The sequence below is a fragment of the Castor canadensis genome, chromosome 15, assembly GCF_047511655.1.
Source record: "Castor canadensis chromosome 15, mCasCan1.hap1v2, whole genome shotgun sequence".
NCBI classification, from domain to species: Eukaryota; Metazoa; Chordata; class Mammalia; order Rodentia; family Castoridae; genus Castor; species Castor canadensis.
Genome location: NC_133400.1, coordinates 84,133,506 through 84,149,018, shown reverse-complemented (window position 1 = coordinate 84,149,018; position 15,513 = coordinate 84,133,506). Strand labels below are relative to the sequence as shown.

The window sequence follows — 15,513 nt, the reverse complement described above, 5'->3', positions numbered from 1 at the left end:
TTTTTGTGGTACTAGGGATTGAACCCAGAGCTTCATACATCCTGAGCAAGCACATTACCACTTGAGCAGTTATGCCCTTACCACCACCCCTGTGGGTTTTGTTTTTGTTTGTATTTTGTTTTTGAGATAAGAGTCTCACAAACGTTGCCTGGGCTGGCTTCAAACTCTTGATCCTTCTGCCTCCGCCTCCCAAGTAGCTGGGATTACAGGTATATGCACCATGCCTGGCTTGTTCTTTTTGTGTGCATGTTATAATGTTCTTTGATTATTTTTCTTCTCATAAGCCTATTTGACAAAATTCAGACAGCCCTGTGACTGTTTTCAAATCTTAGATATCTTGATGAACCAAGAAATTTAAAGAGGCTACCCTGGACTAATGGATCATCTAGTGATTTTTAAAAGATGGAATGGTCCAGGTTTAGAACCTCCTCTACCTTCTTCCTGGAATCAATAAATACCTTCCTGTTGTTTCTGATCAGGGTTAGCCAGGGATGAAAAGACTGGCTTCCCAGACATGCTTTTAAAAAGAAGTCTTTCAGCCCGACATTGATTTATTCAGCACGAAGAGAACATACAGCATTGGATTTGAGACTCTGCATCTTTCGAAGGCTTCATATTTCTGAGACATTTGCCTTTAAAACATAATTATTATGGCTTTTCAAACTCTCAGCCATCAGTGTCATTTTGACCTTCAGCTTCAGTCCCTTTCATCCCTGGGCCACCCCAGCCCTGGGGTGAGCAGAATGTGGTTTCTACTTGGTGTTCCTTGGCCCCTGGGATCCCTGGGGGCCTCTGAGCACCTGCTGTCTTTTCAGATGTCTGGGAAGAACAGTAATGGGAAGAACAAGACTGTTCATGGGGAAGGAAGAGCAGTTTTAGAACCCCTTGGCCAGGACCAGCCTTTGCTAGATCCTCAAAGCAGTCAGTGCTGGCTCCTGGTCAGGCAGGGAAGATAAGTCCTACTTCACTCTCATCTCCTATTCCCACCTACCTGGGACATGTCCCACTCCCCTTGTCAGGGACCTTTGCATCTCTTCACCTCCCTGTCTTGTCTCAGTGTGGCTCACTCTCATATCCCAGGTACCTGGCCATCAGCTCTCAATTTTTCTTCACTGTTTGCCCCCAAAGCCCACAAAGTCTTTGTGCAGACATTATTCACTCCTCTCCTGATGGCTTTGTTCTTAAGCCCATAAGCAACTCCCATCCCTAAACCATTCCTAACCTTTGACATCAAACTGATCAGAGGCAAGGCCAGAAGTTGAAAAGCCAACTAAGTATCATTGGAATATCATTCTGTAGCTTATCACCAGTCAGCAATCATCACAGATTTCTCTCCAGATCAGTACATATTTTTAAAGAGAGAGCATTCTCTTTATGGATGTACTATAGTTTAACCTATTGTCCATTGATGGGTACTCACGCTAGTACTGCTTTTTCTTCATTATGGAGAATGGTGCAAGGAAAATCCTTTTACATGTATCCTTTTTCACTTATGTTTTTGTTCATCAAATTATTACTGCTAGGCCAAAAAGCATAATATATAAATTTTGATAGTGGAAATGTAGTACGTTATTTGGGGAGTGCGATTTTCCTCTCCCTATGAGGGCATGACCAACATCCTTGTGCCAATCATCTTTGCCAATCATCACTTCAGTTTCAACTTCTCTAATGAATCCCCATTTAATGACGTCGTGCTTCTTCATCTGTACATTTTCGGTTGGTACTCTGGACCTATTTTCTCGTTTGGAGATATTTCACAAGTCTAAAGGGGAAGAAGCAATTTAAACGTGGGTGACATTTAGCCCCTTCCTTATGTGAGCAGTGGTGCTCCTCATTTAACCCTCGCTGAGCCCCCATGTTCCAGGCCCTACCAGCACAAATTGGGGTGCAGCCTGGCCTCCCTGTTTTATTATGGGGCTGAGTCCAGCAAGACTTGCAGAAAAGCTGATTCGTCTCAACATTTGTTTTCCAGCTGTGTTCCTTCCATTAACCACTGAAAACCTCTAAGTGAAAATCCCCTAATAGGATTTTAAGGTGGTTTCCTGATTGTAAAAGAAAGACAATGGAGCTAGAAGAATAAAGAAATAAAAACATGGAGAGAAAGACATCTCTTTTCTTTCTCTGTGGGCCCAAACACTGCTTGTTAACGGAGGCAGGCCATTCGTGGTTTCTCAAAGGTTTAAGACCCAAGGCTCTAATTTCCGGCAGTATATTCGTACACAACTGCATTACGAGGAACAGTTGAGGTTCTGAGTATTAGATTACTGAATCATGAAATGTTGGGCTGTATCAGTGCTTAACTTAAAAAACAAACCTAATTCCTGTGCCTTACTCTGAGAGATTCTGATTTCATTGGTCTGGCGTGGGCCAGGACAGCTTTAGTTTGGGAAGCCTCTGTGGCTGAAGTTCACTGTCCTCCATACTCAACATTGTCCCTTCTAACTCTCACAACCACATTTGATAGCTGAAGAAAGGGAGACCCAGAAAGGGACTGAGCTATCCCAAGGCCACACACAAACTGAGTGGTGAACTCATACAGCCATACATATGTGACAGCCTCCCATCCACTCCACCAAGCCAACAAATGCGTAGGGCCACAGTCATCATTGTTTCCAAGGTAACTCTGCTAATGGTGTTATCTGTGGTGCAGACATTGTCGGTAACTTGACGTTTGCATCATTTGCTTTGTCACTTTCTTGGCCCCCCAGGCTATACCATGACAGCTACCTCATCTCTCATGGCTATGTGAGTTTCCCTGGCCCAGTGCTACCCACCCCACACACACCCGCTGCCCATCCACTGCAAGCCACACCACGTTTTCTCTCGAGAATCATCTTCAGGCTTGAGATGACTAAAGGCACTCGAGGCACCGTGTGCCCCTTCTTCTTGGCTTTGCCACAGTAGCGGGTAACCACACGATGAACGCCTGCCTTCCCTGCCTGCTCCGTGAGAATGGAGACCGCTGGGTCCTGGTCTCTGTCCACCACTGCTTTCCTAGCACCTGATGCCCAATGTCCACAGCACGCAGGGGAGACAAACAGCACAGCCTAGGATGGGGCACCATCCTCTCTATCTTGGAAGAAGGCGCTGAACTACGTTCAAACTCCTATTCCCCACCCCAGAGTGTGCACATCAGAAAACTAAGTCTTAAGGGCTGAGTGTGGTGGTGCCTGTATTAGCAGCCACTTGGAGGCAGAGATCAGGAAGATCAGAGTTTGAGGCCAGCCCAGGCAAAAAATTAGAGACCCCATCTCAACCAACAAGCTGGGCACGGTGGTATGCACCTGTGGCCCCAGCAACACAGAAGTAGGTAGGAAGATTGAGGTCCAAGGTCAGCCTGGACCAAAAAGTGTGAGACACCATTGGAAAAATAACTAAAAGGACTGAAGGTGTGGCTCAAGTGGCACAGTACCTGCCTAGCAAGTGAGGCAGACTACAAGTAGGAAAAATTTGGGGCTCATGTAGTTTGCTCAGAGATGGCCCAGACCACCCACACCTGGCTGCAGACTGCCCATGCCCCTCCCCAACTCTATTTATTATTGGATGGGAATCTCCTGGGTCTGTACTTCCCCGTGGGTTGGCATAGTTTTTTTTCAACTTTATTTTTTAACTTTTATTGTTTTATTATTCATATGTGCATACAATGCTTGGGTCCTTTCTCCCCACTGCCCCCACCCCCCTCGCTACCCGAGCAGAAACTATTTTGCCTTTGTCTCTAATTTTGTTGTAGAGAGAGTATAAGCAATAATAGGAAGGAACAACGGGTTTTGCTGGTTGAGATAAGGATAGCTATACAGGGCATTGACTCACATTGATTTCCTGTGCGTGGGTGTTACCTTCTAGGTTAATTCTTTTCTAACCTTTTCTCCAGACCACCCACACCTGGCTGCAGACTGCCCATGCCCCTCCCCAACTCTATTTATTATTGCATGGGAATCTCCTGGGTCTGCACTTCCCCGTGGGTTGGCGTAGGTTTTAAAAGCACCTGAAAAAGAAAAGCACGCCCCCTCTGCCGGCAGACGCCACCTGCACCTCACCATGCTCCCTTAGTATTTCCCTAACATTTAATGCACCCCATTTACACCCATGCATTCTGCTTGGATTCCTCCATGCCAGAACGGAAAAACCAAGGTCTTCTGGAAACAGTTTGCCGTTAACCCAAGTACAAGACCCTGAGTTCAAGCCCCATTACTGCCAAAAAGAAAAAGGTAAAAAAGAACCCAAGTCCCAGAGGGGCTCAGTAAAACCTGCCCAAACTCACACCATGACTGTGGCAGAGCTGATTAACTCCTGGCAGCACGGCCCATCGGCCCATTGCTAGTCCATAAGGAGCTTGTAGAGGAGCCCACCTCTCCACCCCAGCACCCCGCTGTTCCTAAGCCATGTCTCCCCTGCGTGCACCATTTAACTGTTCCATGGCGCTCACAAGCAGGTCGTGGTTCTCCAGCTGCCTGCTTCAGTCATACTGTGCTTTTCCTCCAAATAAAGCCAACTCAAGAGTTATAGGAAGTTTAATAATTGGTGTTTTAATACTTGTGAGTACACAAAGTAACAGACTGGAATAAAGCCAAGGGATGACTTGTAGAGGTAGTTGACAACTGTGAAGCCAAACTGCTCTCAGTCAGCACTGTCTCCATCTCAAACACCCTCCTCCCTGCCCATGCTTCACTCCAACCACTTGCCAGTAACTGTCCATCTGGACTCATCCAAATCTTTCCAGAGCCTCTGTCACCTCCTACTTGTGCCAGTGACCACTGCACTCTGATGGTGGTTGTAGGGAGGGCAGCATGACAGCAAAGAGCTAACTGTCAAATTCAAAGAGACTTCTCAGCCCCACATCGTTGTGCTTTGCTGCTGCATTTCATACGGCCGGCCGATCAACTGCTCCTTCTTGGAGAGCCTGCTCCTTCAGCCTGGCTCCTCAATTGGTACCAGGTGTGCTTTCCATGTTTCCCACCGTTACCTCTGGGCTCCTCACCTGACTCTCAGCCCCATGGAAACTCCGTATGCCCGGGAACTACCCTTCTCCTTCGACAGAAGAGTGTGATGTTTCAGAGCACAGGCTTTGAAGAAAACAGTTCCATCCACAAGAGATTAAAATAGGAAAAGTTTTAGCCAAAGAAATGCAAGACACAGTCTGAAACTTACTACAAAACATTGCTGAAGGAAATGAAAGATTTCAAAATAAATGGAGAGACAATCTATAGATCGAAAGACTCAGTGTCAAGATGATAATCTTCCTGAACTGATCTACAGATGCAAAATAATCCCTATCAAAATCCCAGCAGGCTTGTTTTTGCAGAAACCAAAGAGCAGACCTTAACATTCATATAGAAATGCAAAGGACCCAGAACAGCCCAGTATGAAAGGTACCCATCTATGCACATACAAAAATGAATGAAGTTGGAGAACATACATTTCCTGATCTTAAAACTTATTAAACATTTGTTCAAATGACTGGGTGTTTGTTTGCCTTGGTGGGGATTAAGTCTCATTCAATTGACTTTTGACAAAAGTACAATGGGGGAAAATAGTTTTTTAAACACATGGTAATGAAAGTATTGGCCAACCATCAGAACTGATATCCTTACACCATATAAAAAATAATTAGAAATGGGCTCATAGGCCTAAATTTTAAGAGCTAAAACTGTAACATTTCAAGAATAAAACATAGGAGAAAAATCTTTGTGACCCCAAGTTAAGCAGAGAAATACAGTACCCAAAGCACAATCCATGTAAGAAAAACTAGTAAACTGGACTTCATTAAAATTAAAAATGTGCACTTCAAAAGACATCTTAAGAAATCAAAGACAAGTGGTGGGCTGGGAGAAAACATCTGTCTGTAGTCAGACGTGTATCCAGAATATATGAAGCGCTCTATTTCAACAATAAGTAAACAACTCGATTAAAACATGAGAAAAAAACTTAAAAGATAAAGATCTGCCGTATTTCTGAAGATAGACAATTGGCCCACAAGCACACGAAAAGATATTAAACATAGCCATAAGGGAAAGGAAGATCAAAGCCACAATGAGATACACTTCACATCTACTAGGATGGGTAAAATAAAAAAGTCAGATAATCATATGTGTTGGTGAGGATGTGGAGAAACCAGAACCCTCTACCACTGCCAGCAGAAGCACAAGATGGTACAGCTGCTTCAGAACATAGTCTGGAGGTTTCTTAAAAAGTTAAACGTATGTCCACATAAAGACTTGCACACACGTCACAACAGCATGTGCAAACAATATACACATCTACAACCGATGACTGAACAAAATGTGACACGGCCATACAACGGAATACTATTCAGAAACAGAAATGATAGCAATCATGGATACATGCTACAACATGGATAAACCTCATAACACTGCAAAGTAAAATAAGCCAGATACAAAAGACACACATTGCCTGATTCCATCTATATTAAAGTCCAGAAAGAGCAAATCAGGACAAAGTGGATCAGTGGTGCAGCAATGGGACGTGAGACCTTCTGAGGTGATGGAAATGTTCTAAGATTAGTTGTGGTTAACTGTATAATTAATAAAAGTTTTCTAATTATAAACCTGAGATGCACCAATTTTATGATAGGTAAATTACAGCTCCTTAAATTGGTCCAGGGCAGGAAATCAGGTTGAGGATTGAGGTCCTGGCTCTACTTAGCTGCTGTGTCACTAGGAACAAGTTTCTTAAGCTTGTGCCTTCACTTTCCCATCTGTACATGCCTCACAGTGAGTTGCCTCTGAGGCCCTCCATGTTGTGGTCTCTGTGGAATTTCTCCCTCCTTTGCACGCTCAGCACAAAGACCATCACAGGAGAGTCTTCCCACGAAGACTAAAGCATGGAAGTTGCTCTTCTCCTCCGTCCCCTCTGCAGAGATGGCCCTTCCTCCCGGCCTCTTGTTAGTCTAGTAAACTGAGGCAACTCCCTCTCTAGGCTTCCTGAGCTCTCGAGCTGGATTCATTCTAGGCCTCTCTGTGCTGCCCCACCTCAGATCACAAGGCCCACAGCATCCTGAGGTGTGGGCCGCATGCGGTCCCCGTGCTTGTAGATGCCGGGAAGTGCTGACTGGTCAAAGAAGGAGCACGCTCTTCAGCATGTCCTCAGTTCTAAGGTTGTCAAATAGTGAGGATTTTTTTTTTAAAGCATGTCACATAAGGAAAATGAGAGGCAGAGGTTGTCTAGGAAATGAAATCATACTAAGTAAGGCTCCACCTGTTTTGAAGGACTAATGTGAGGAAATGAAAGTTACAGGGTCACACCACTTTCCGTTTGAAGCCGTCCAGTGTTTATGACTGGAAGCATGTCATCAAAATGTACAGTGAGGGCCAGTCATGTTCATCTTTGCAGTGGAAATTTTCATGACTTTCCTGACACACAAGTATCTGAGCTCTGAAACTTCTGATCTGTTAAGAACTTCTGAGCTATCGTATAGTGAAAATATAAGACAACTTTAAAAAGACAACTTTTTAAAAGAGCTTAATTGACTAATTTAACGATTAAACTTTAAGTTATGGGGGAAATACAATTATCTGATGACTTGTTCTACCAAAGATATTCTGACTTAAAATGGAAAAAAAAATTTAAGTTAACCAAACAATTCTAAACAATAGCAAGATCTACTCTTAAGAAATCTAAAATTAGTTTTCGTGGTCTTCACATCTAAAAGATGGTGGCAGTTTTGCTTAGATTTATGGGTAATTAAAATTTCTTTTGAAAATAAAATGTGTAAGTAAATGTTAAATGGATTCCTTTCTCCTATTCTCAATACCTTGGGTCATCTTATAAGTAAAGCTTGACCCCTTCTATTTGGTCAATAAGCATCAGTATTCATATTGAATATAGACATTTAAAATCCACCAAGGGAAAATTTAGAGCCACAACAACAAAAAGAAAATCCCTAGACCATAATCTTAGTAAGACTAAGGTTGCATACACACCATCAATACTGAAATCATACCAAAATAAAGGTGTGAATCCAAAAGATAACAGAATAATCACCTTATTTCCAGAAGAGGAAGCTATAAGTCCTCTGTGAGTAAAACCCTATTAGACAGGGTATGTTGTTCCCTAATCCTGAAAATGAAGAGACCTTAGTAGAGTACTGAATAGGCACAGTTTCTGTGCTTGTAGTAGGATGGGAACCAAGAAATGTAAAGTGAGTATGAGAGTCTACTTTAAAATTATAGTCTGCATGACAACATTCAGTATTAAAGTATTCTTAACATGGAAAAAGTTAACAGTTTTGTACTGTAACATCTTTCTTCTCCAAAATGGTCCTATTGACTGAATCTCTTTTGATCTCATTCTATCATTGATATTTTGATATCTGAACTTATATATACCTCTCATAGTTAAGAAGCTGTCCATTTAAAAAATTCTATTTAAAAAAAAACAAAAAAAACACATGAAAGGGTAAAGTTTTAAAACCCTTTGAGAGCCTGGATCTAATTTCTCTAACGTTTTAAACTAAGCACTAAATAAATGGGCAAAAGTGTCACGAAGAAAAGACTTACTATGGCAAATACATGGAGTACATGCGGTTACAGAGTAAACCGGTCTCCACACCTTGAAAATCATTACAAAATCTTCTTCACAGATATATGTGACCCACTCTGCCAGTATTATAATTTTGATTTACCTTTTATTAAAAAATAAATTTGAAGGAGTAAAATTGCATGGTGGCAAAATAATTTCAAAGTAAAATTTCCTACTTAAAACACTAACATAGAGAACATTTTATAATGGGGAAGACTAGAAATAATATCTCATTATCATTAATAATGTCACAAAATAAAGGAAAGGTGATGTAATTCTAAATACAGTCTTACTGGAAATTAATAAAACCTACAACACAGAATTGCATAACCCCTGGGGTGAGCACTGGGCCACATCTTCCCAATCAGAAGAGAATTAGCCTTAGAAGCATCAGGGATGTGGCACTTTTGCCATTTGAAAAAATGCACATAGAAGACACAAAACAACATATTCTTGTTACTTTTAGCATGTTAAAACCAGTCACATCAAAAAAAGCATACAGATAAAAATGTCATAGATGACATAAGAAAATAGTGTGTGTGTGTGTGTGTGTGTGTGTGTGTGTGTGTATATATAGCATATATATATATATATAGCATATATATATAAAAATCTACAATATTTACCACTGTTGATATATATTTTTTGGAACAGCTCAGGTGCTGCTATCACAAACTAAATTGTACAGCTTGGTCAATTACAAGTCACAGAATCATAGTTTAAAAATTGGAATTAATATCCTCATCTACATTTTTATACACATTTATTTCTCAGCTTCCACATGATCTAAATCGAGCCCAGTTACATCACCAGGATTTTGTTTCAGTTTCAGTGTAGTGTTTAGTTTTAATACACTGCATTTGTTTTGTCATTTAATAACATCATCACCAAGTTGATTAAAATTACATCGACTCATTGTACACATTAAGATATTGTCACATTCACTAGCTAAACAAATGTTACTTTCATTTTTAGGACATATTTTTGTACCTCAAAAGTTTAAAGCCCCAACTTGCAACAGGAAGAGCCATCAACATTAGACTTTCTACCTTCTGTTAGGTAACGCTGAAAACAAGAACTCCAATTAAACACAAAGTCATCTTTTCTTAGAGTACCCAAAACTTTGTCAGTGTTTTGGCAACTGTAGTGTAATAGAATATTTTTAAAGACATCACTGATTTGTTTTTTAACCATTAACCTGAATTTTTTCACTGAAAAGGGAAAAAAAATTCAGAAGTAAAACAATCACACTGTATTTTTTTTAAAAGATCAAAATCCTAGATGCCTATTAATAATTATGGGTTTTTTCTATAATTTTAACATGGATAATATTCTTCAAGAAAGAGTGCCAGGAAGGAAAAAGACCCTGCAAACAGACACCTTGGGGCCAGCTCTTCCTAAGGCCCTGTAAGAATTTAAGAGGCAGAGTGAGAAGTAACCATATCTTAACCCTGCTTTCAAAGGAGCTTCAAAGGCATTCCTTCTGCTGCCACTCTGAGCGCTGCATGATGAATAGGCTCTCTGGAGAGCTGTGCAATAGCATCTCCTTTGCATCTGGTGAGAAATACTGCACTCTGAGTTGTGCAAGAGCCAAACCAGAGTCAAGGTGACAAAAGCACTAAGACTGATCTGGTGAAAAAGGATATAAGCAGGGCTGCACCTCCGGCCATAAACTTACATTAACTGCCCTGATTTTTAAGCACCATTAATTAGTTAGCCTTCCTCTCCAATGCCTTCAGTCTTCACATGGAAATAAAATGGCAGCAACTGAAAGAGAATGGTGAGCATTTGCTGAGATGCTGTATTAATAAAGTCAGGGCAAATGCTTTAGGCAGTTTAGGGCCTGGGTTAAAAATACGGGCAGAAAACTGAACTGAAAGATAAGTTAAGGAAAAAAAGATTAACATTATTCTGTGGTTCTACATTAAAAGTAGTTTTAAAAACCATTTCTTCAGTTCTGCATTCAAATGTGTATGCACAGATGCTATAGTGTTTATGAAAGACAAACTACATATAGCCTTAAAAATATCTCCTCTACAGTTTTTCAGTGCTCCGTAACATCAGTCAAAGTAGAATGGGCCAACAGATAAAAATGTTCAGGTTTGGAGAAAGATATGAATGAAACTGAGTAAAGAATCATAATTGTTCGTGCATCCCTAAATGCTATTGCTATGTTTCCGGGTTAAATTCTTTTAACAGGTTCAGTGATGATGCAATTCAAAATGCTCATCTTAAGCAGCATCTACATACATTCTTATTACTAGCATACATTAGAATTGTGCAAGTTGTTTACAATAGTATAAAATACTGCTTTGGCAAGTATAAACATAGCAATGTAGGTTTTGTATGGTTTCTATTCTCTTGTCTTCAGAGAGAAGAGAAAAACTCTCACAGCAATACTGATTCTTGAACAGAAAGCCCTTCTCGGTTTCTGTAGTGATATGCTGGAGGCGAGGGCCCTGCATACTGATACCCAGCTGGACTGGCATCTTCTACAGCTGGTGACATTTTATACCGCACAGGACTATCTACTGAAACTGCTGGGAGATTATGGTCTTGAAAGGGCACATGTTGAAAGGGTGCATATTTTGGTAAATTGCTTAAATGGCTACGACTAGCATCTCGAGTCCATGATGGTCCATGTATCTCAGGTCTGTATGTATAACTAGCTTCTGACCACTTTCTGTTCTCTGGCAAATAATCCACTGGAGGAATGATGAAATTTCCATTCTTTGGTGATCCTGAATGGCCTGCATACCCCCCAGCACCAATGTCAACAGGAAGGACTTCTATTCGACTAGAGGGCAGAACAATAGGAGTTGGGCGGCTGAAAGATTTTTCTGGGGAAGTATCAACTGAAAGAGTAGAACCATAAGGTCTCCTGGAAAGATTCATTTGAGCCCCAGGGCTGATCTGAGGGGATCCAGAGCTGCTGTTAGCAGTGGGAACGTGTTTTGGAGAATTTCCATGGTAAACAGGGGGATTGCTGTAAGAGGGTGGATGCACAGTCCCTCGGTCTTCCCCTTCTAACTGGGATGGGTATCTTATATAGCTTGGAAGCTGCACTTTAAAAGTAAACTTGTTGGACATTTTTGATGAACTAGAACTTGGCTCAGCATGCTTTCTTGGACTGTTAGAGTGAACGACGTTCCGTGGACTTTGGGAGAAAGCAGAGGCATCTTCAACGGAACCTCCATTTTCATTTTCACTCCCAGGCACGTTATCATACTGTGATGCATTGGAGCCCCGCTTCCCATCACCAGCATCCAAAACCTTCATCTTTTGCCTTACATTTGAGACTCGGGTATCAGCAGAACTTGGGACGGTGACTGTTAGGGTGGGGTGCAGTGATCTACTCCTGCCTTCAATGGCATACTTGGCAGTTCTTTCAAGAGCTGAAATATCTGATGGTTTATTCCACTTGGGCATAAATTCCTTCCTGATATTTGAAGTAGCATTGCTATTTTGGTTAGCAGCTGCATGATTATAGTGTCTGGAATTGTCTTGTGGACCTGATGAAGGTTTTCTTTGAAACTTTGCTTCATCTTTCGGGTTTTTACTATCCTCATCCACCGATTTCCGCCTTAGCTGCTGAACTCTTTCTGGTGTACCAGCTCTACTGTGATGGTGAGGGGAATGCTCATGTTTTTTGTGAGGTGAGGACCCACTTTCTCTTCTGCTGCTTAGATGGGGACTGGGTCTGCCAACACTTCTTTGTCCATTGCTCAGGTGATTAGTACCTCCAGAATGAAATTCAGGTGGAAGCTGCCCCAAAGGTTTCTTTGGATATTCATCCTCTTTACCTAAAGGGAAAGATGAATTCATAAGTAAAACAAATACATGAGTAAATAATATCCAAATTGTGCACTGATATTCATACATATACACACTTTTTTTTTTCAGTTCTCACAATATCCCTGCCTATCTTTTTTTTACATTTTTATTAAGCATGCATTAGTTGTACAGGGGGATTTCATTGTGACACTTACATATATGCTTACAATGTATCTTAATTAGGTTCATTCCCTCCACTGTTCTCCCCCCGCTTCTTAGGACAATTTCAACAGGTTTCATTACTCTATTTTCAGTATATGACCATATTTATCCCCCTTCACCCTCTCCCCTCTCACTGGTATCTATCCTTGGACAGGACCTATTTTACCTTCCTATCCTTCATTTTTTAAAAGTGTGTATTTATTCTTAAATGGGGTTTGCCATGGTATATACACACTGTCATACTACAGCATGTTAGTGGCTGATAGGAGTAATTTTTAGAGTGATGATACTAAAATGTACCAAACCTCAAAATCTTATTAGGCAATGTGCAGGGTGAGAAGCTGTCATTCTCATTCCTAGCACAACTCTGCAGGTTAGTAGTTTATAGTTTCTTAATATTACATTGCTTTCACTTTAAACTATCTCAACTAAAATGGTTTTGCAATCTCAGTAACTTTTTCTATCAACTTCAAGCAGGTCTGCCAAATTGGAAAGTTAATGACCTACAGTGGTCTCAAAGTTGCCCCCAAATTATTATTACCTTGAGTACCTCCCACAGTATAATTTCCTGATAAAAACAAAAAAGGACTCTTTATCTGAAAGCCAACATTCTACAAAGATCCTACTTTAAATGCAAAATCAGACAAAAAAGGGTTTTTAAAAGAAAGAAAATCATGTTGAATACTTCAGTTTTATATTTTATATATTTTTTCCAACTGTTTGAAATGTCTATGACCATGCTCTGAAGAAGGCAGAGAGCATAGGCTCAAACCATTTCAGAATACTCTCACAAGCAGTGAAGGAATGCACTGAGTCACCTAAACTCAAGCATGCTGGAAGGCTTGCAAATGGTTTACATTTTAAATAACACAGAATCATGACGAATTAAAGGTAGGTGCAATAAATTGGCCACTTAGTAAACAGTGTTTTTAAATGGTCTATTACAATATGGTATTTAAAAAACATCATAATGAAAAAGGACAGATTCATATGCAAACATTCCAATGTTTTCACCTGTTATTACAAAATAATGTATTGTCCTTAAGGGTAAATTTTTGTTCTCTTCAAATATCCACTCATCAATTTAACTATGAAATATTTACTGAATAAGCTCTGTATCAGGCACCATGGTAAGCAATGGGCAGTTTATGGTAAGCATATAGACAGGACTCTGGTTTCATGAAAATCAGTCTTGGTGATGACAGTCTCGTTATTTATCTACATGCCTTATTATCTCTTAGGAAATTCACAGTGTATTCTTTCTAATCAATAATTTTAATTGGTACATAATTGCACATATTTCTTTAGGATACTTAAACACTATTCAATGGTGATTTCTGTGGGAGAGGGAGTACAGAATGATGAAGAAACAATATTATTTTAAAAAAATGAAGCTATCTGAATCAGAACTGCACTAAAAATAACTTTTGTGTTCTACTAATTCCATGGTTTTTAAAGCTTTCACAAAGTAGACTGTTTTTTTTTCAAATCAAATTTCATCCCCAATATATAGAGAAAACAGAAACAAAACTGCACTAGTGCAAGTAGGGGGAGCCAGACTCCTCCTAGTCAAAACTCTCTTTCCTCTTTCATCAACTGGGAAACTCCTCTGGGCCCCAGGGGTCCAGGGACATATGGTCCTGCCAGTGTTTTAGGAACTGGACAGCAGAGTCTCAGAGAAGCCAAATGATCCTGTTGCAGTTCACTGTTGTCTTTTACTGGGTAATTTTTATAAAACCCCATAGAAAGACTTTATGGTATTAACTAGATTTGACTTTACATTGACAATAGTTATGCAAGCTCTCTGTTTAATACATTTGAAAGCATAAAGGATCAGAAGAGACTCCGCAGTGAGTTTCATTCATGTATCCATTCCACAAACATGTAAAGCAAGTACTAGGTATAGACACTGTGTAGGTGCTGGTGATACAAGCATGGAACAAGACAGGTGAAGTACCTGTTCTTTTAGAGCTTGTATTTCTAGCTGTGCTGAGTGCTGGAAGAAAACTAAAGTGGGAAAATTAAAGGACCGGGGAGGGGGGTGTGGGGCAGAGCAGGGAAGAGTACAAACAAGAGTTAGGCCTCTGAACAAAGCCTAAGAGGAAGAAAAGCAGAGAAACCCTGGAAGGAGGCCAGAGGCCTACTAGAGTCGTATCACACAGGGCCCTGACCACAGCTGACAATGGTGAGGACTTGGGATTCTGCTTCAAGTTAACTGGAAAATGTTAGAGGCTTTTCAGACAGTTACACGATCTACTTTTGCTCATGCGTGGTCCCCAGCTTGTGGCACTATTTTGGAAGGCGCGAGAGACTTGGTGGGGCCTAGTTGGAGGAAGCGGGAATGTGTCCTTGGGGCTGCATCTTGCCCTGGCTCGTCTTTCTCTCTGCCTGCTGTGTGCCATGAGGTGAACCACTTTGCCTCATCCATTCTCCCCACCATGAAGCGCTGCCTCACCACTCACGGGCTCAGAAGCAACAGAGCCAAGTGACCATTGACTGAAATCCCTAAAACTCTGAGCCAAAATAAATACATCTTCCTTTTAATTTTTTTCCTCATGTTTTTGTCACAAAAAACTGACATAGATGTGTCTCCTAAAATGGTCATTTTACAGCTTGTGGTAATAATGGATGACAGTGACAATGACTGTTACATGTCACTAACTTTGTCCATATTATCAGCCCCTGCTCAAAAGCTGTACATACAATGTTAACAACAGGCATATAATGTAAGCCATTACTTTCTTGTTTTCATCTTATATATGAGAAAACTGAGACAGAGAGTAACTTCCCCAAGGACTCATAACTAGTAAGCAGCAGATCCAGAATTCAAACCCAACCCTGATACCAGAGCCCTCACTCCTTACCTTCCACTCTACTGGAGTGGAAGAATGTGAGAAGAGGTTGCTTCTTCAACATGTTTTTAAGATAAGAGTCCAGAGGCTTGCTCAGTGGTTAGATATCAATCAGCAGAGTGAAGGA

The 15,513-nt window shown here is 40.8% G+C and overlaps 1 protein-coding gene and 1 non-coding gene across 19 annotated transcripts in view; both read right to left on the bottom strand.

Annotated features, from left to right (window-relative positions):
* Positions 1-4,496: 4,496 nt before the first annotated feature.
* The window catches only part of Usp6nl (USP6 N-terminal like), a 226,794-nt gene continuing 215,777 nt past the window's right edge, over positions 4,497-15,513 (bottom strand). For all 18 annotated transcript variants that reach the window (XM_074056661.1, XM_074056664.1, XM_074056662.1 and 15 more), the window contains one exon: positions 4,497-12,341. In XM_074056661.1, coding sequence (XP_073912762.1) covers positions 10,927-12,341 — 1,415 coding nt within the window. In that variant the 3' untranslated portion in view covers positions 4,497-10,926. The remainder of the gene's footprint in view (positions 12,342-15,513) is intronic.
* On the bottom strand, positions 13,249-13,382 carry LOC141417712 (small nucleolar RNA SNORA9). The gene has a single exon (XR_012442356.1). It is a non-coding gene; the product is annotated as a small nucleolar RNA SNORA9 (small nucleolar RNA).